The sequence below is a fragment of the Pleurodeles waltl genome, chromosome 10, assembly GCF_031143425.1.
Source record: "Pleurodeles waltl isolate 20211129_DDA chromosome 10, aPleWal1.hap1.20221129, whole genome shotgun sequence".
Classification (NCBI taxonomy): domain Eukaryota; kingdom Metazoa; phylum Chordata; class Amphibia; order Caudata; family Salamandridae; genus Pleurodeles; species Pleurodeles waltl.
In genome coordinates this window covers 512452222-512474108 of record NC_090449.1, presented here as the reverse complement: position 1 = coordinate 512474108, position 21887 = coordinate 512452222, and the positions used below count along the sequence as shown (strand labels likewise).

Below are 21887 nucleotides of genomic sequence, written 5' to 3'. Positions count from 1 at the left end.
AAGAAACCTGTCCCTCTCTTGAAGGCCTTAGGCAGCAAGCTGCTGAAGAGTCCAAAGGAAAAATAACAGGAACACATAGAGTCTATTGGGAAGATGGACTCCTTTACACTGAGGCAAGAGATCCCACACCTGGTGCCACTAGGAGAGTGGTAGTGCCTCAGGAGTTTAGGGAGTTCATTCTGACCTTAGCTCATGATATTCCTCTTGCTGGGCATTTGGGACAGACCAAGACTTGGGAGAGATTAGTCAACCATTTCTATTGGCCCAATATGTCCCAGAAGGTCAAGGAGTTTCGTGTCTCCTGTGCCACCTTTCAAGCCAGTGGTAAGACAGGTGGATACCCAAAGGCCCCCCTCATTCCACTTCCAGTTGTAGGGGTCCCCTTTGAAAGAGTGGGTGTAGACATAGTGGGTCCACTTGAACCTCCCACAGCCTCAGGGAACCAATACATACTAGTAGTAGTGGATCATGCTACTAGATACCCTGAAGCAATTCCCCTTAGGTCGACTACTGCCCCTGCAGTAGCCAAAGCACTCATTGGCATTTTTACCAGAGTGGGATTTCCTAAGGAGGTGGTGTCTGACCGAGGTACCAACTTCATGTCAGCATACCTGAAACATATGTGGAATGAGTGTGGGGTGACTTACAAATTCACCACACCATACCATCCACAAACCAATGGTCTCGTAGAAAGATTTAACAATACATTGAAAGGCATGATCATGGGGCTCCCTGAAAAACTCAAAAGGAGATGGGATGTCCTCTTGCCATGTCTGCTTTTCCCCTACAGAGAGGTGCCTCAGAAGGGAGTATGGTTTTCCCCCTTTGAACTCCTGTTTGGCCATCCTGTAAGGGGGCCACTAGCTCTTGTAAAAGAAGGCTGGGAGAGACCTCTTCATGAGCCTAAACAAGATATAGTGGACTATGTACTAGGCCTATGTTCAAGAATGGCAGAGTACATGGAAAAGGCAAGTAAAAACCTTGAGGCCAGCCAACAACTCCAGAAGATGTGGTATGACCAAAAATCTGCTATGGTTGAGTTTCAGCCATGGCAGAAAGTCTGGGTTCTGGAGCCTGTGGCTCCCAGGGCACTTCAGGACAGATGGAGTGGCCCTTACCCAGTGCTAGAGAAGAAGAGTCAGGTCACCTACCTGGTAGACCTAGGCACTAGCATGACCCCCAAAAGGGTGATCCATGTGAACCGCCTCAAACTCTTCCATGACAGGGCAGATGTGAATCTGTTGATGGTAACAGAGGAGGACCAGGAAGCTGAGAGTGAACCTCTCCCTGATCTCCTTTCCACAGACCCTAAAGATGGCTCAGTTGATGGAGTGATCTATTCAGACACCCTCTCTGGCCAACAGCAATCTGACTGTAGGAAAGTCCTGCAACAGTTTGCTGAGCTCTTTTCCCTAACCCCTGGTCAGATACACCTGTGTACCCATGATGTGCATGCAGGAGACAGCATGTCTGTCAAAAACAACATTTTCAGACAGTCTGACCAAGTTAAGGAAAGCATCAAAGTGGAAGTCCACAAGATGCTGGAATTGGGAGTCATTGAGCACTCTGACAGCCCCTGGGCTAGCCCAGTGGTCTTAGTCCCCAAACCTCACACCAAAGATGGAAAGAGAGAGATGGGGTTCTGTGTGGACTACAGAGGACTTAATTCTGTCACCAAGACAGATGCCCATCCCATTCCAAGGGCAGATGAATTGATTGATAAGCTAGGTGCTGGCAGATACTTAAGTACCTTTGACTTGACAGCAGGATACTGGCAAATCAAAATGGCACCAGGAGCAAAAGAAAATATAGCATTCTCCACACCTGATGGGCATTATCAGTTCACTGTGATGCCCTTTGGTTTAAAGAATGCCCCGGCCACCTTCCAAAGGTTGGTGAATCAAGTCCTTGCTGGCTTGGAGTCCTTTAGTGCAGCTTATCTTGACGATATTGCTGTCTTAAGCTCCAACTGGCAGGATCACCTGGTCCACCTGAAGAAGATTTTGAAGGCCCTGCAAGCTGCAGGCCTCTCTATCAAGGCATCTAAATGTCAGATAGGGCAGGGAACTGTGGTTTACTTGGGACACCTTGTAGGTGGAGGCCAAGTTCAGCTACTCCAGCCCAAGATCCAGACTATTCTGGACTGGGCAGCTCCAAAAACCCAGACTCAAGTCAGGGCATTCCTTGGCTTGACTGGGTACTACAGGAGGTTTGTGAAGGGATATGGATCTATAGTGACACCCCTCACAGAACTTACCTCCAAGAAAATGCCCAAGAAGGTAAACTGGACTGTAGAATGCCAACAGGCCTTTGACACCCTGAAGCAAGCAATGTGCACAGCACCAGTTCTCAAAGCTCCAGATTACTCCAAGCAGTTCATTGTGCAGACTGGTGCCTCTGAACATGGGATAGGAGCAGTTTTGTCCCAAACAAATGATTATGGCCTTGACCAGCCTGTTGCTTTCATTAGCAGGAGGTTACTCCCCAGGGAGCAGTGTTGGAATGCCATTGAGAGGGAGGCCTTTGCTATGGTTTGGTCCCTGAAGAAGCTGAGACCATACCTCTTTGGTACTCACTTTGTAGTTCAGACTGACCACAGACCTCTCAGATGGCTAATGCAAATGAAAGGTGAAAATCCAAAACTTTTGAGGTGGGCCATCTCCCTACAGGGAATGGACTTTATAGTGGAACACAGACCTGGGACCTGCCCATGCCAATGCAGATGGCCTTTCCAGGTTCTTCCACTTAGAACATGAAGAGTCTCTTGGGAAAGGATAGTCTCATCCTCTTTCATTGGGGGTGGGGGGGGAGGGGTTGTGTAAGGAAATGCCTCCTTGGCATGGTTAGCCCCTGACTTTTTGCCTTTGCTGATGCCAAGTTATGATTTGAAAGTGTGCTGAGGCCTGCTAACCAGGCCCCAGCACCAGTGTTCTTTCCCTAACCTGTACCTTTGTTTCCACAATTGCCACACCCTAGCATCCAGGTAAGTCCCTTGTAACTGGTACCCCTGGTACCAAGGGCCCTGATGCCAGGGAAGGCCTCTAAGGGCTGCAGCATGTCTTATGCCACCCTGGGAACCCCTCACTCAGCACAGACACACTGCTTGCCAGCTTGTGTGTGCTGGTGGGGAGAAAATGACTAAGTCGACATGGCACTCCCCTCAGGGTGCCATGCCAACCTCATACTGCCTATGGCATAGATAAGTCACCACACTAGTAGGCCTTACAGCCCTAAGGCAGGGTCCACTATACCATAGGTGAGGGCATAAGTGCATGAGCACTATGCCCCTACAGCGTCTAAGCAAAACCTTAGACATTGCAAGTGCAGGGTGGCCATAAGAGTATATGGTCTGGGAGTCTGTCATGCACGAACTCCACAGCACCATAATGGCTACACTGAAAACAGGGAAGTTTGGTATCAAACTTCTCAGCACAATAAATGCACACTGATGCCAGTGTACATTTTATTTTATTGTGAAATACACCCCAGAGGGCATCTTAGAGATGCCCCCTGAAACCATACCCGACTTCCAGTGTGGGCTGACTAGTTTTAGCAGCCTGCCACACACCAGACAAGTTGCTGGCCACATGGGGAGAGTGCCTTTGTCACTCTGTGGCTAGTAACAAAGCCTGTACTGGGTGGAGGTTCTTCTCACCTCCCCCTGCAGGCACTGTAACACCTGGCGGTGAGCCTCAAAGGCTCACCCCTTTTGTTACAGCACCCCAGGGCACTCCAGCTAGTGGAGTTGCCTGCCCCCTCCGGCCACGGCCCCACTTTTGGCAGCAAGGCCGGAGGAGATAATGAGAAAAACAAGGAGGAGTAACTGGCCAGTCAGGACAGCCCCTAAGGTGTCCTGAGCTGAGGTGACTCTGACTTTTAGAAATCCTCCATCTTGCAGATGGAGGATTCCCCCAATAGGATTATGGATGTGCCCCCCTCCCCTCAGGGAAGAGGCACAAAGAGGGTGTAGCCACCCTCAGGGCTAGTAGCTATTGGCTACTAACCGCCCAGACCTAAACACACCCCTAAACCGAGTATTTAGGGGCTCCCAGAACCTAGGTAACTAGATTCCTGCAACCTAAGACGAAGAAGGACTGCTGAGCTGAAAATCCTGCAGAGAAGACGGAGACACCAACTGCTTTGTCCCCAGCTCTACCGGCCTGTCTCCCCACTTCAAGAAAAACTGCAACAGCGACGCGTTCCACAGGGTCCAGCGACCTCTGAAGCCTCAGAGGACTACCCTGCATCTAAAAGGACCAAGAACTCCTGAGGACAGCGGCTCTCCTCCAAAGAAGAAACATCTTTGCAACAAAGAAGCAACTTTGAAAGAACACACGTTTCCCGCCAGAAACGTGAGACTTTGCACTCTGCACCCGACGCCCCCCGCTCGACTTGTGGAGAACCAACACTATAGGGAGGACTCCCTGGCGACTGCGAGCCCGTGAGTAGCTAGAGTTGACCCCCCTGAGCCCCCACAGCGACGCCTGCAGAGGGAATCCAGAGGCTCCCCCTAACCGCGACTACCTGCTTCTAAGAACCCGACGCCTGGTAAGGACACTGCACCCGCAGCCCCCAGGACCTGAAGGATCCGACCTCCAGTGCAGGAGCGACCCCCAGGTGGCCCTCTCCCTTGCCCAGGTGGTGGCTACCCCGAGGAGCCCCCCCCTTGCCTGCCTGCATCGCTGAAGAGACCCCTAGGTCTCCCCTTGAACTACATTGCAAACCCGACGCCTGGTTGCACACTGCACCCGGCCGCCCCCATGCCGCTGAGGGTGTACTTTTTGTGCTGACCTGTGTCCCCCCCGGTGCCCTACAAAACCCACCTGGTCTGCCCTCCGAAGACGCAGGTACTTACCTGCTGGCAGACTGGAACCGGGGCACCCCCTTCTCCATTGAAGCCTATGCGTTTTGGGCACCACTTTGACCTCTGCATCTGACCGACCCTGAGCTGATGGTGGGGCAACTTTGGGGTTGCTCTGAACCCCCATCGGTGGGCTACCTTGGACCCAACTTTGAACCTTGTAGGTGGTTTACTTACCTGCAAAACTAACAAACACTTACCTCCCCCAGGAACTGTTGAAAATTGCAGTGTCCAGTTTTAAAATAGCTTATTGCCATTTGTGTTAAAACTGTATATGCTATTTTGCTAATTCAAAGTTCCTAAAGTTCCTAAGTGAAATACCTTTCATTTAAAGTATTGTTTGTAAATCTCGAACCTGTGGTTCTTAAAATAAACTAAGAAAATATATTTTTCTATATAAAAAGCTATTGGCCTGGAATTGTCTTTGAGTGTGTGTTCCTCATTTATTGCCTGTGAGTGTACAACAAATGCTTAACACTGCCCTCTGATAAGCCTACTGCTCGACCACACTACCACAAAATAGAGCATTAGAATTATCTCTTTTTGCCACTATCTTACCTCTAAGGGGAAACCTTGGACTCTGTGCATGCAATTTTTTACTTTGAAATAGTACATAGAGAGCCAACTTCCTACACCTGCCATTTGACTTTAAGCCCTGGACCATCATGCACCGGAGCGGATCGTCGGTTGTAGCCAAACTAGGATCTAACATCATTACCAGAAACATTTCCATGTTCAAAAGATTTCACCCTTCACCAGCCAATGTGCGAGGGTCTGATTTCCCGCTGTTGGATGGCAATCAAGTGCAATTACCCGGCTTGGATGACTGCGTCTCGTCAGACCCGGAGTTACCTGCTCCAAGCCCATAGTCTACCATAAAGGATTCGGCACCCAAGTGTGTCACGGAGCAAAGTCCGAGTACTGATAGATCCAGGAATACCCGATATGAGTTGCATAGCAATCCTTCTCCGTCTCTTAAGGCTGCGGGATCATTTGGTGGTAACGTTTGACTGTCTGTTCTGATTTTCCCCTATGTTTGTTACTGTTTGTTTTTGGGAGGAATGTAATGTCGCGCCAGTGACGCAACTGGTCACGGGGCACTACCATCGATTGAACGTCTTGAACGATAGGGGAGCCGCTACGGTCCCCCTCTGTAATAAACAGTTATGTTTGCCCAGGGGTCAAGTGGGGTATGTTTATAAATAAAGTGTGGCAAGGGGGCGGGGGATTTTTAAGCGCAGGAGACACGGATGGCGCGATGTGCTGATCCCGACCCACCAAGCCACGAGACTAAAACTACGAGTCAGCCTGTTTATTAAAGTACTCACACACACACTTAAATGTAATCACCGACACTACAGATGGAACGGTGATTAAAAAGGGCCAAAATGCACTGGGGTTCCATGGGAAAAGGACAGGCCTGTAATCTAAAAACTTTAATAAAACGTTACTTGTAATGTCCACCGCATTTAGAGCAAGTGTATGGCAAAAGGCACAAAAGTGATTACATTTTCTGTAGGAATAAAGGCAGCCACTAACAGCTGAATGGTTAGACTACACATTAACTCAAATGAGCCATCAAATTGGAATATTGAAACAATAAGTCAGAGTATCTAAGGTAAATGGTGCACAACGTTGTGATATTTAGTAAAGTGGCCTTCATATTTCAAACTTGGTTATATGTTGCACACAAGGAGAGACAGTGTTTTAAGAAATATATCAATGAGGTGATCATGTTTTTTCTCGTTAGTAGTGCGTGTTTTATTTCTATGGATTAACTGATGTGTGTATCGTATTCTCTGTACGTATGTGCTTACATGTTGGCTAATAGATTAATCTGAAATCATGTACATTTTAAACTGATACATTCATTGGGCGCAGTGTTAAAACAGCAACGCTGAAGGACAGTAAAATATTTTTGGGCTCATTATCTGACTTTCTCCAGGATGAGGTGCTAATCTGCAACTCTACCAGAGACCATGTACTTCAAAACATCAAGAAAAATACATCCAAAGGGAATCTGCCAAAGTCAAATACTACTGATTGCAACACTGCAGAGTTGTTTTAAATGGATCAAAGAGCAGAGGCAAAATGGACATCACTGTATGGAGATTACTGTATCTCCCTCGTGGGTTACAAATGTGACGTGGTGTGGCATTGAATGGAACAAGTGAAGTAGGATAAGGCTGTTGTCCTCATTGGCAGTGGCATCAGAAGTTAGATAGTTGGATAACTGAGTAGGGGTAATGATTAAAGTTTGCAATGTTGGTAATTTAGACATTGTGGAGGGAAAAAATGGTGAGAGCGGAGCGTGACGCATTAAGCAGTGAAGTAGTCTCAGAGGTAGTACAATAGTGATGAAAGGCAGCAAGGAAGAGAAAGTGTCAGGACCCTGGGGGAGACATAAGGCAGGAAGGATCCGGTATGGTGTGACCTGAGAGAGTGAGTTATGGACTTCAGAGTACAATATTACTGTCAGACAGCCATCTGCTGTTTTTTTAAATCTTTTGGCGGTTTATTTGCTGTTGAAAGTTGTTCTTTTTGGTATGTTGTTGGACATCCACTGAGACAATCCAATGACCCACCCTGTATCCCATCAAACTAGTGGTACATTTGTGGCTAATGAATGTTGTAAACAGAAGATAGAACAACTGCATGTCTTGTTTATAATTCGATAAATTCTGTATTGTGGGTCAAGACATTTTTTAATCCATAGCTAATGGATTTTCTCCCATCAATGGATTTTATGGCATGTACTAGTCCTCAGTATTGTGCTAAGATGTGTCTGTTAGACGATAGCTGTTGTTATGCTCTTGAGATGAATTGAACTTTAGTTCTGAATTGAATCCTTTGCACTTTGTGGCATTTGTAAGCTAGTTCATCCTTGATCGGATCCATAATCACTCTTTAATTCTGTCTTTCCCTTTGCAGGCTGCCTTGTCAGATGCAGAAAGACAGCTGGTGGGAGAAGTGGATGGCCACGGGTTCGGTATTGGTGTAGCTCCTTTGTCATCCAAGCCCACTGGTTCCCTTTCTGGGAGAAAAAAAGGCAAAAAATCCAAAGACATGAGCAGGTAATGGGGCTTGTGAGACAGGACTGCCACCAGTAGTGCTCAGCTGGTGAATTTTCAGGGTGAAGATACATGTGATGTAAGCTTATCTGCCACACATTTCACAGTTCAATTGGATCGACATGCGATAGCTAACATGGTTGCAAATTGTGTTTGGGTCTGTTTTAGCACTAACTCACATTAGGAGTTGAACACAGATTGCACTCACTCCCATGTCTGCATGGGCAGCTGCCACCAGGTTTGACCTGATGGTATGTGCTGATGTAGTCACGTACACATGGTGTAATGATGCATGCATGGACATTATTAGTTCTCAATATGTATACTAGCCTAAGAAAAAAGATACCCTTCACAAATGTTATTTGCTTTGGTTGTTTTTTTCATTCACTAATTTCACATGGATCTAATTTACCCTGTTAGATTTTATTGTCCTCATGATGTCATCCGGTTAATGCGTTTGGCTCAGTAAGAGGAGCTAGATTCCCAAGGCTGATGTTTCTGGAGGCAACTTATGTGGAGCCCGGAGACCCATTATTGAAAGCTTCCCAATTATCTTGCATCTCTCTTTCCTGAAAGATTATTCAGTAAATCAACATATTGTATACTTGTAATTTTGCCCCTACACGTGCACCTTTGTGTAAGTGAATGACGCACTTGTGTAGAGCTACGTAAAGGATCAAGATGCTTGCTACAATGGAGATGGAAGAAGCAGAATATTGACAGAAAGGTTATCAAAAAGGACCAAGAATGCCAACATAAATCACTCCCAACCAAATGTTACCAGAACCAAATGTTATCCTGAACCAAATGCCAAAAACCAAATAATGAAACTTCGCGTGTCCTGCAAGCACCAGCATGCTCTCCATATCAATGGAAGAGTTCTATTTCCCTGATGCCATCATAGGCAGGACTATACTTCCCAAAGATATCATCTACATTTAGAACTTAAAATGTCAGAGTAAAAATTTAAAGATTGATCATTACACCAGAATTGAAATCCATATATCTTGTCCTATTTCGTAGAAGGCCTGATGGACCAAGTTAGATAACAATTCCTTTACGGGCTGATTGCTATTGAAGGTGAATTAGAGCTAGAGTGATATTATCTCTAGTATGGCGCTATACATTTTTAAGTTGGATGCGTAGGATTATATAAGAAAAGGTTACTTTTTTTTGCATGTTCACCCCACAATTTTTGGACTAATGCTTCTTGTGTTTGGACTTTTTGAACACTGGGGTGCTGCCATCTAGCACCCCATTTATGTGCTCTGACCCCTAAAAAAATTTACAATTGGGTAATCCCTCACTAATGGCATATTTAACTTGCCTGTATGTCCTTAGTATATGGTACTCTGTGTACCCAGAGTCTGTACATTAAATGTCACCAGTGGACTGCAGCACTTATTTTGCCACCATTAAAGTGACTAGTGAAAACGTGACTCTAGGCCAGCCAGAGCAGCCTAGATGTGCAGATTTTAAACTGCAAATTCGACCTGGCAAAATACATCTTTTGCCAGGCCCGCATCTTCCCTGTTTACTGGCTAGACACCCCTAAGGTTGGCCGTAAGTGCCCATAGGGCAAGGAGCATGGTATTTAAAAATTTGGGCATGTGTTCTCAAGTTTCCATGTCCTGTCAGTGGAAAATTTCCAAAGTAGTTTTGTACTGTGGCAAAGCTACCTCTCCTATTGAATAGCACTGAATTATATTATATCATTTTATAATGTATAACTTCTGTTTGAGAATAGCTAGAACAATGTTTCAAGGACTAAAATTAATAGAAATGTAAAATCCGATCTCAAATTTGTATTCACTATTTTGAAAATGCCACATTTAGAAAATGGCAATTTCCTGGCATAGCCCAGTAGCCACTATCTGAGATAATCCCCAACTATCACCCCACAGCCTGCTTGGAGTTTTGTAGTGCTTTCAAGAAAGGAAATAAAAGAGACTTTGCTAGAAGGAGGTGTGACCCTCTCCTGACAGGATGGCCTGGTTGAGGTGACACCACTGTACAAGCTTCAAAAGGGCAGCCCCTGTCACAGGCAGATGTAATTCACACAAGGCCTACCCCTGCCATTGTCTAAATAGCCAGAGGGGCACCAATCGCAGTGAAGGGAAAACCTGTCCCGGAACTGGTGTTGCAGTGGGAATTCCTAACTTGCCTCGTCACATCTCAGGGGTCGTACAGAATTCTGACCTCAGAAAGAGGACTGCACCTACTCTAACCAGTGGAGAGAAACCTCAAGGGCTGGACTTGCTGCCACATGAACCCAGCACAGAAGAGTGGCCTCCAAGGGGTAGTTAGCTAGCCTCTTGTTACGGAAAACCGCAAGGGACACAAAACCTTAAAAAATCCCACCTGCTTGAAGAGCCCAGCTGCCCAAATCCAACTGCTGTTGGCTTCCCCTGGAGTGAGTCCTAACCCCCAAGGTCTTGGGTATTGGGGGACTTGGATAAGAATCACAGTGTACGTCTCCTGCCTAACCCTCAAAGCTGAGACTTTGAAACGTTTTCAAGGATTTTTGCCAAAACCACCAGAGGCTACCCCTGGACTGCTGCCAGCAGCAGCAGCTGTCTTATTGCCTTTGGGATTCAACTTGCTTGTTCAACCTGCTGAAGAAAGTTGGGCTTCCCAAAAAAAGTTTCCAAGTTCCAGGGTAGAAATCTTCACCAGGAGGAGATGCTGAAAGTATCCGACGGGTGAAGGTCCTTCCCTGGGCATGAATTTTTCCAGCTCAGAGCTTTCCCCGACACAAGTCCACAGTATCACCAAGACTTGGTCTGACTGGTATCTGACCTCATAGGAATCCACTCAACCTCAGCCTGCTGCCTTGCCACACTAAAGTGTCAAAGGGACAGAACATTAGAATACATGGGCTGCACCACTTGTGCCAAATCAGTAGTGTCATACCAAAATACCTGACTAGCTCACAGTGCCTTACTCTAGCTCCCTTACTCGGGGAACAGTGGAAAACAGGTCAGTCCTTTTAATACATTATCTCAATCATAGATATCCATAGCAACAGTAATAAGGCACAATGAAAGTACACAATTTATTTATTGCAACTAACATAGTCTATTATGAAGCAAATTAGATGTGATTAAAATACTGGCAATAATTATTTTAAAAAATCAGAATAGCAGTTAGAAAGCTGTATAACACAAATAGTGCCACTATAATGCAAATCTGGTGGCCCGAGTCTACCCCTTTAATTGTATGCACAGGAAGGCTATTATTTTTGCTTATGATCTCTGGGAGTGGAATACCCCATACTGCTGTTTGCATAGGGAAGTGATCCTCAAAGGGAAGTGTAAACCCAGTTTACACAGGCTGCATGCTCCGGAGGGCATCTGTTCCTCAGATGTGTCAGCTTTGCTAGAATCCTCCTCTCTAAAAATAAACACTGAGCAGTCGGTGAATGTACAGATAGAATCCCAGGAAAGTGGCTGCACAGCAAGTGAAGTTACAGTGTGTTTCAGTGGTTCAAAACAGTAGCACAAAAGAAAAAATATGCAATGTACAACAATGCAAGGCAAAGACATTGTGATTTCTAGAGTGCCAAGAAGTGAGGCATAATTATAGTGAGTCCATGCACAGGCCTCATGACACGTGACAGAAGATTTTCGACTTCCTACGTTAATCCTGTTTGCTCTGTGCTACAGCTACCAAGAGTTGAGCTCAGGTTCAAATGACTAAGTCCTAGCTTGACCTAATGAGGAATAATGTCATCTTTACTTTAAAAGGACTACCACCCACTTCAACTAATAATCCACTTTTTCGTGCATTAGTTTGCCATATCTGTGACACTTACTCCCTCAGGTCCATCATATAAGGGATCCAGGACCCCTTTAAAACCACTCAGCTGACTAGGTGCCATACTAAGATATTTATTTGCATTGCATGGGGCCTCTGACACAGCCAGTTCAACTTACTATATACTAGAGCTCTCCAGAGTAGCAGAGTCAACAGATAATTCTCTGTCTCATCCATGAAAAATATATATTATTTGTTTATTCTCATTCTGGCTCTAATGCCTCACAAAATAATGAGTAGTTAATTATTTCTCCTCTCATTTAGGTTGGATACCTCGCCCCTTCCTGGTGGTCACCCAGTGCAAGTTGCACTTAGCAACAGGATCTGTAAGTGGATGTGATATCCATCCCTTCTATGTTCCCACCTGAAGATTAGCTGCACATTGAGTAACAGGCAGTTTCTCAACCGGTCTGTTGGTTAAGCTTATCTTAAGCTTAGGTCTCAGGTAGTTTCTTGGGAAGTGTGCACCATTGCTCCTGGGGCCATATCATGAACAGCTGCACTTGCACTGTGTAATATGTATTTATTTAACACAATATTTCTACCAGTTAGACACAATTTTTATAAGGCACAGACTGGAAACAGTGCACAGAGTTGGCCTCTTTTGGTTTCCGAGCTCTGATGTTGCAAAATCATATACTAACTCGGAGAAATATTGGGTTAAATGAATGCACTTTAGACAGTGCAGGCACACCAATACAGCCACTTGGCTCTGAATTGAGCAAGCGCAGTTGTTCATGAGGTGGTGCTTATAATGTCCCACCCACCGGGGTTGGTAGCCCTCTCAGTTGTGACCCACAACACATCACCCACTTTCTGTTTGCAAGGAGCTAGGAAGTTTAAGTTCCACGAGTTCTTCTGTCTTCTACATCTGATAGAGACTTCTAGTTGCAGATTCCTTACCTTAGAATTTTCCCCTAGGCGTCAGACTGGATCCGTAGATTTCTTTTTCAGCAATGCCCTTTGCGCATCGATAGGTGGCGTTGTCTGACTCAGCAGGAGTTGTTGGTGTCGTAGTCTCCGTGATGACGTCGGGAGCAGTACATAGACGCTGCCTCAGCGCAGTGACGCCAGTTCTTTTCTTTCTGCTCCACGTGCTGATCTGGAGAGAGCTACCCTTGGTCTCTTTTTGACCAACTGCAACTCTGTTGTTGACTTTTTATGAGGTTTTTGGTGCATCGAGGGATGTCCCTGAAGACCGGCTTCAAACCATGTGAGGACTGTCACTGCATGATGTCAGTGACAGATCTGCATCGGGTCTGTTTGTGGTGCCTGATGCGCGACCACGACCCGAAGTCGTGCTCCGAGTGCCAGGCCATGCACCCGAAGGCCTTGAGGAAACGGTCCCTCAAGTTTATGGCGGGCCGGTGCTCAACTTCGCATCGGTCCCGGCCTTGCTCGAGTGGAAGGTCTCGAGACGGGTCACGGAGCCACCACCACTTATCTTCTTCGAATTCTTTGGGTCAAGGTAAGAAAAGGAAGAAGTCGAAGAAATACCATCATCCTTCGACTTCACCCTGTCACTCGGCTGATGCAACATGGGAGGAGCATGGATGCTCGAGGCCTCTGTCTTCGGAGCCTGCTTTTGGGTCCGCTCTGCGCCTCCCCGAGTTTCCGGGAGCCGGGGCAACCCCTCCCCAATTAAAGGAATTTTATTAGGCCATGCGCCTCATTTTTGGGCTGTCCGAATTCCACGGGGTTTGGTTTGGGGGCCTTCAGGTTCTGTGCTGGCAGCTCCGGCCACCGAAGTCCCCTCCAGATCCGCTCTCGGATCTGCACCGGTGCCGGTCGTACCATAGAAACTTTCCCTGGACCCAGTTCAATTGTGGACGCTCCCGACGTCGGTGGTGCCCACCATCGATGTTGACCCGATCCTGATCCCCGACGACGTCTCCTTCTTCGATGGGGCCTATTCACCACAGGCTGGAATCCGACCCTTATTCCTATTGGTTCAAATCTGGGGAAAGATTGGAGTGGTCCCTGGACCCTTATGAATACAAGGATGACCCTAACTTGGCCTGGGCACAGGAGTTGGGCGAGGCAAGTAGTCTGGATACCTCTCCAGATGCTGGCATGCTGTCTCCTCCTACCGTGGCTAGGGCAGAAGGAGCAACTCATTCCATGGTGGTCAGTAGGGTGGCTGAGGTCCTCTGCCTTGAGCTGCCTACTGTTCACGTCAGGTCTAATCTCCTGACAGAGATGCTTCAACCAGGGGCCTGCACATCTGAGCCCCTTCCATTCAATGAAGCCCTCACCGATGTCCTTTTGGGTAGGTGGTCCAGACCCAACACAGGGGCTCCTGTGAACAGGACAATCGAACGCCGCCATCGGCCCGCTCCAAACGACCCCTAAATTCCTGTCCCAACACCCCACGCCTGAGAGCCTTGTCATCCAGGCACATTCCCTTCCGCACCCCCGGATCGGGAATCAAAGAGGCTGGAACAATTTGGGAAGAAGATGTTTTCTTCCTCCAGTCTTGTGCTGCGGTTGGTGAATACCACATGCCTTTTGGGCCGTTATACTCACTCTCAATGGGATACAGTCACACAGATTCTGCCGTGGATACCGGAGGAGGCCCGTGCTATTGTCTCCCAAGCTGTCACCGATGAAGAGACGTGGCAAAGTTCAATATCTAATGGGCGTTGGGCACGACCGACTCTCTTGGTAGATCGGTTGCGACAAAGGTGGCCTTGAAGTGCCATGCCTGGTTACGTACATCTGGTTTCTCAGGGGATGTCCAACAGACTCTTATGGACATGCCCTTTGATGGCTCCCATCTCTTTGGAGACAAGGCGGACTCGGCGTTGAAGAGGTTCAAGGACTCCTGGGTTACGGCATGTCCCTTGGCCTTTCCACTGCCCCTCGTCCCCAACAGTCTGCCTTTCGCACCTTTCATGGCCAAGGAAGAGACTTCCTGGCATGTCCCTTTCCCAGCCACCATGCCGTCCATGCTGTTCAGCCGCTTCATGACTGGGGATGCAGAACCCCACATGGTCGTGGGACAGGGAACCAGAGGTCTTTCCAGTCCACCCCTGGCCCTGCTGCAGCCTTCAAACCCTCCTAGTCCGTCCCCTCACTCTGGTCCAGTTGGCGGCAGGATCCGCCATTACCTGCCCCACTTGGAATCCATCACTACGGACAGGTGGGTTTTGCAGATCGTTCGCAGTGGCTACTCTCTCCCCTTTGAATCTGCCCCACCAGCCATGCCTCCATCATTCAGCCGTTTCCCGGAGGATAATTTGGCACTTCTCCGCCAGGAAGTCGCGGCTCTCTTGGCCATGGGAGCCATAGCGAGAGTCCCTGCTACAGAAGTAGGTTGTGGTTGTTATTTCAGCTACTTTCTGGTGCCCAAAAAGGACAAGGGCTTACCTCCTATCCTAGACCTTCAGGCATTCAATCTCTTCCTCAAGAAGGAGAAATTCAAAATGCTCACCCTGGCCCAGGTCCTATCTGCCTTGGAACCAGGCCGACTAGCTGTTGAAGGCGGACTTGTCCCAGAAAGCCATCTCCCACCTTCAGACTACGGCAAACCTCCTGCACACGCTGGGGGTCACTATAAACGTGCCAAAGTCACACCTGACTCCCTCTCAGATGCTCCCTTTTATCGGAGCCATTCACGACACAGTGCAGTTCTGGGCCTATCCTCCCGAAAAGTGAGTCCAGGATATTCAGGCTATGATTCTGATCTTTCAGCCTCTATCTTGGGTTTTGTGAGACTGACTCTGAGGCTGCTGGGCCTCATGGCCTCCTGCATCCTGCTAGTGACATATGCCAAATGGCATATGCAGGCTCTACAGTGGGACCTGAAGTTCCAGTGGGCGCAGCATCAGGGAAATCTCTCCGACATGGTCCAGTTCTCGGAGGAGACTGCGAAAGACCTGCAGTGGTGGCTTTCGAATCGACAGTGGGTCAACAGCAGATCCCTCTCCCTTCCCCAACCAGATCTATCCGTAGTGACGGACGCGTCACTTCTGGGATGGGGCGGACACATGTGGGAGGTGGAGATCAGGGGCCTCTGGTCTCCGGCAGAGTCTGGACTCCATATCAACATTCTGGAGCTGCGGGCGATCAGGCTTGCGTTGAAAGCATTTCTTCCCTCTCTCAAAAGGAAAGTAGCGCAAGTGTTCACAGACAACACTACCGCTATGTGGTACTGCAACAAACAGGGCAGAGTAGGGTCCTGGACGCATTGTCAAGAGGCGCTACACCTCTGGACATGGTTGGCACATTAGGACATCCCCCTGGTGGTTCAACATCTGGTGGGCTCTCTGAACGCCAGAGCAGACGAACTCAGCCGTCGATGCATAGGCGATCACGAATGGCGTCTCCATCCGGAGGTGGCACAAGAACTCTTTCAGCAGTGGGGAGAGCCTTGGTTACATCTGTTCGCCTCCGCAGAGAACGTGCAATATCAGCTGTTTTGCGCATTGGAGTTTTCAAGGTGGCACTCGCTCGGAGATGGTTTCTGTCTAGAGTAGAACTCCACCCTCCTTTCTGCCTTTCTGCCTATACCACTTCTGGCTAGAGTTCTCAGGAAGATCAAGAATGACCGGGCCCAAGTTATCTTGGTGACTCTGGACTGGGCACGGAGAATATGGTATCTAGAGCTATTGAGCATGGCCACCGATCCTCCACTCAGACTGCCCTTTTGGAAGGATCTTCTGTCTCAGCATCAGGGTACGGTTCTTCACCCGAACCTGTCCAATCTCCACCTTCATGTGTGGAGAATGAGTGGCGGCAGTTGACGGCTTTTGACCTTCCACTTGAAGTCTGTGATGTAATCTTGGCAGCTAGGCGTCCCTCCACCAAAACGGTATATCCCTGTCGTTGGCATAAGTTTGTGGCATGATGTACCAACAAATCTGTTGATCCCCTCTCTGCTCCCCTTTCTGAGGTTCTTTTGTTCATTCTTTCTTTGGCCCAGCAGGGCTCTGCTTTGGGCACACTTAAGGGCTATTTATTGGCTATCTCAGCTTTTCTTAGGGTGTCTGATCAACCTTCACTCTTTAAGTCCCCTATTGTTAGTAGATTCCTAAGGGCCTCACCAATTTGTTTAATCCCACTCTGTTTATCATGCCTCAGTGGGACCTCAATCTTGTCCCTACATACTTAATGTGTACTCCCTTTGAGCCGATGCACAATCGTCCCTTACGGCTCCTTACTTTCAAAACAGTTTTTCTTGTTGTCATCACTTCTGCTTGCAGAGTCAGTAAGCTTCAAGCTCTATCTTCAAAACCCCCATTTTTTCTGTGCACCCCAACTAAGTGATGTTATGTACTAAGGCATCCTTCCTTCCCAAAGTTGTTACACCTTTTCATATAGGCTAGTCCATCACTTTGCCTACTTTTTACGCACCTCCACATCCTTTTCATGAGGAGGATATACTCCACCTCCTTCATCTAAGAAGAGCTTTGGCGTTCTAACTCAATAGTACTAAAGAATTCTGGGTGGACAATCAACACTTTGTTGGATATGTAGGTGCGAAGAAAGGGAAGGCAGTGCAAAAACGTACCATATCACGATGGGTACTTATTTGCATCAAAATGTGCTACGCTTTGGAAAGAAGCAACCCTCTGAGAGCTTGCGCACTCATTCAACCAGAGCAACTGCTGCTTCCACAGCATTAGCATGTGGAGTTCCTGCCCTGGATATCTGTTTGGCAGCCACATGGGCATCCCAGCACTCGTTTACTAAACATTACTGTCTGGACTGTCAGGTCCTTAGGGATGGCTACTTTGGTCATTCGGTCCTGCAGGATTTTCCAGTATGATCTTGGTTCTCAGCCCACCTCTGAGGATGGCATTGCTTGGGTATCTTTTCTAAGGTAAGGCATCTGCAATTCGCAATTAGAGGTCTCTAACAGATGTACAAGTTACTTACTTTCGGTAACGATATATCTGGTAGAGACATATTCTACTTGCAGATTCCTTACCAACCCACCCATCCTTCCTGCTTGCAAACTGATTTCTAGGGACAGGACTTCCCCATTCAGGGCCGTAGCTCTTGCGCACCAATTTAAGTATTCTTCGCGGCTCTGCGCTTTGGCGTGGAAAGTCGTGAAAAGAAACTGATGTCACTGCACTGATGAGGCGTCTATGTACTACTCCCGATGTCATCACGGTGACTACGATGCCAATAAGGCCCGCAGAGGCGAACGAAGCGCAAGGGTATGGCGCGAAGAAAAAATCTCCAGATCCAGTCTCATGCCTGGGGTAAAATTCCAAGGTAAGGAATCTACAACTAGAATATGTCTCTACCAGATATATTGTTACCGAAGGTAAGTAACTTGTACATCTTGCACATTACGAAGAAAGGCAAAAATCAGACTTACCCTCGGAAATCTTACCACTAGTGACTTAGCTCTGCAATAGTGACAGACTGTTTAGTCCTTGGGTACCCACAGGACAGGTCTTCTCTTTGCCCCCATGTCTGGGGATGAAAATGTGTACACAGTGCCGGCTTACCTGTGGTGATGCCTTGTGCAACAATCGTTTTTGGTACCCCTACCACCAGTAACCTCCTTCACAGATCTCCTCACTACCACCCTCCAACAGTGCCTCTTAACTCTCTTTAGCCCTTCTCTCACATATATTTAATTTGTTTCAAGGCACTAGTTGGGATTGGCTTTACTAATAAGAATGTATAACTACCCAAATATCCTGAATCAGTTCTGTATTGAAAGCACCAAGACAGATGACACTGGAAAAATGGGGGAAATAGAAAGGTAAAGGACAGAGACACTGGAGGTGAAGGAACCCTTTGGAGGGCTTCATAAGGAAAGGTTGCTCATGAAAACACTTTTATGACGAAGACAAAATAATGTATTTGCATACTTCAGTCGCAGGCCAAGGCAAGGCTTTAGGGCAGGGAGCAAGAACATAGGAACAAGCACTGGCAAATCCGATAGGTCTCCCCTTTGACCTGTTGTCTTTGCCACTGCCTTTTGACCATGCTGTACAGAATGGGCACAAAAAATAGGCACAATGACACAGTACGCATGATGGCATGTGTGCGTGCATGCATTATTAAGCATGCACACCTACAAAATGACTCAGGTGCGATTTTTTTGTTTATCCATCCAAGATGGATCAAAAAGTTTAAAAAAAATAAAAAAGTAGTGCTTTTTCTAAGATAGGCTAGTTCTTTCTCCGCACCCCAAAAATAAATATAAAATAAAATATATATATATTTTTTTTTTACAAAAAAGACTGTTGGCATGGGGACAATGAAGAGCAGGCGGGGGAAGCAGCAGGGATTTGGCAGATGGAGGAAAAACGCAGCACACGTGGATTGGTGTTTTGTTGTTTTGCTCCAAAAAAATTTCAGGTAGTGAAGCATTGATATAAGTTGTACTGGACATTTGATCTGTTTTTTCCCCAATATGCATACAATTCTCAACAGACTCAGAAAATAAGAGAGTGCTGTATACAGTTCTCATTAACCTCATTCTGCTGTTTCCTACCCTCTTACCGTTAGAGGAAGGCATGTTGCTTCACCAGTGCCTGAACAACCGCCACTTGGCTGCTGCAAAGATAAGGTTGGGAGGTCAAGCCTATGAAACAGTGAACGTTTAGTTGGGGAAAATGTTGCAGAATTAGGTGTCTATGTGAGTTAATGGTGGACATGTTGATATTTCTTTAATCAACATCATTTTGACCTATTGTGTGAAATATTATCTGTTGTACTGTTTTTTCTTTACTAAGGTGGGGGTGCAAATATTTATTGTAAGAGGTTATGTAGCAGCTCTGTCTTAGTTTATAAAGAGATCTAACAAGTATCGATTCCTCAAGATCTAAGAAGTCTCAGCTGCTGAAGAGAGGAGTAAATAAATACCTGCATTCTTCTTATATATCTGGGACTTGAAACTGGTAATCAAGTCAGCTAAAGTCATTCATATACCTATATGCATATGATAATACCAATAACTTTGGCCATAGGATTAGTAAGTTAAAGGCACTGTCAACCCCTTGACCGTTGTGTGTTTTAAAAAGTAGACAAACTTGAGTTTACAAACGGATTTTCTGCCAAGTTTATTTAAATTATTTTTGTACCTCAATTAGTGTCTGCAACTTTCCGCTTTCTTGCAGCCTCCTATTTTTTGTAAGGCAGAGAGCATATGGCACATGGTTGAAACGCAAAAATCTCTGAGCTATTGCCTATCAAGAATATATCAATACTGAAAGGACAAAAAATAACTGTCTATAAATGAAACCTCAAAAGTACTGGCGTGGGGAAACAGAAAATATTTATTTTTATCATGCTTGTATTCAGGCGTGCTGTGAGGCAGCCAACAACATTACTTCTGTAGGTAATTTTTGGGAATGCACAAGAAACCAAGATGCAACGACCTGCCTTCTCTAGGGGACGGTAGATAGGTTTTTTTCGAAGATTTGTGGTCTAACTTAACTTCAAGTGAGGTTTTATCTTGGAATTATTTCAAGTCCTCTATTCAAATAGGTTTTGGTATTACCAGGAAGTCATTCAGATAGAATCTAAAGATGGAATTGTAATGGCTACCCGTTTGTTGTGATAGATACTGTATTTATTTGGCTGGTTTCCTATTTTCCGACCTTCCTTCTTCCCGTGCATTCCTTATATTTTAAAATAAAATAAATATCTGTTAACTGAAGGGCACTCACAAAGTGTCATCATTTACAGCATGGGATAACAAGTTGGTTGGCACCCAGCTTCTCTGAGTATTCTATGACATCAGAGGTAAGTGATGAACCCCGACTGCAAGAATAAAAGGTTTCCTTTACCCTCTTCTGGAACCTGGGCAAGTTGAAAGATAAAGAATCTGCAGAGGGAACACTAGGTACATCATAACTTAGGTTACAGAATGTGCAGAACATTTTCACCTCTACATTTCATCCTCTTCACACAGTCCAGTAAGGTATTTTGAGGCTGCAAGATAATTAGAAAATCTGTGCTGGCATAACCAGCTTTTTTCACAACCAGAATTATAGTCAGACGATTGGAATATGTTGCTTTAACGTAAATGCTTTGTAAAAGCAGGGCTTCTAAAATATGAACCTCAGGTGCTGAAACTATGCTTAGGTTACACGGGTTCTGTATTGACAACAAGCTTTACTCTATTAACACACTCTGCCTGCAAATAACCTACCATCAGTTGAATTCTGAGTGACAGTGTTCTATTCATTCTAGCCCTGTTGCTAAGAAAGAAGCTCCTGCGAGCCCTGCTCCGCCAAAAGAGCCAGAAGTTACCTCCCCATCTAAAACTAACTTATTAACCATATCAGCAAAGGAGATGGATTCCAAAGATGTACTAGCACGAGAGCAGGAAGTAGCGAGTGTTGAGACCCAACAGTCCGAATCACCACCTAAAGTGGAAGTCACACGTCCAAGGTGAGGAAAGAGGCATTTGTATTTTATTTCTGCATTCATGTCTATTGGGTTATTGCTTAATACTGCACTAAACAACTTAAACTCATGCAAGATCTAAGCTTAAATGATTACTTTGCATTATGAATGATTGAGGTGGGTATTTCATGAGTTAATATGATAAACTAAATAGGCCAAGATGCACTCAGTTCTGGCCTGGCTGATCAGGAAACTGATGCCTAGGAGAGAACAGGTGAAGTTGAAAACATGAAATTAGAAGAGATAATGCCTTCCGATTTTCCCCATCTGTAGCTTAGAAACTTAGGCCACATCAGAGCGTTTTGAACTATGTGAGAAAATGTGTCCACTCTGGGAAAACCCCCAGGGTGTTTGCTTTTTAGGCACCAGACGTTTGGGGGTAGAGAAGCAGGCTCTCTGTAAAATAGTAGCCCTGTACTTTCAATGCAGCCCCTCCTGTTACAGGCTTACACAAGGCTTACTCTGGAATTTGTGTAATATGTAATACATAACCTTCTTTAAGGTAATTGTAGATTGACTCTGCTTGTATAGTTGCAAAGATGGACATGGATTTGTTGGTGTTACATCCGGTGGCAGAATTTCCCATCTCCCAACACTCCACCCACACGCTATTTTACTTTTATAAAGAGTATTCTGATGTAGACGTAGACCTGCAGATTCCTCACCTTTTCAAGATCCCATGTGCCAAACTGGATGCAGAATCTTTTCCATAGTCTTCCATGCTGGTAGGGTGTGCTGACTCTACATAGACACTAGAA

At 46.3% G+C, this 21887-nt stretch overlaps 1 protein-coding gene across 6 annotated transcripts in view; it reads left to right on the top strand.

Annotated features, from left to right (window-relative positions):
- The window catches only part of KIF9 (kinesin family member 9), a 483408-nt gene that overhangs the window by 227836 nt on the left and 233685 nt on the right, over nt 1-21887 (top strand). For all 6 annotated transcript variants that reach the window (XM_069210940.1, XM_069210938.1, XM_069210939.1 and 3 more), the window contains 2 exons: nt 7793-7935; nt 20914-21114. In XM_069210940.1, the coding sequence (XP_069067041.1) occupies nt 7793-7935; nt 20914-21114 (344 nt within the window). The remainder of the gene's footprint in view (nt 1-7792; nt 7936-20913; nt 21115-21887) is intronic.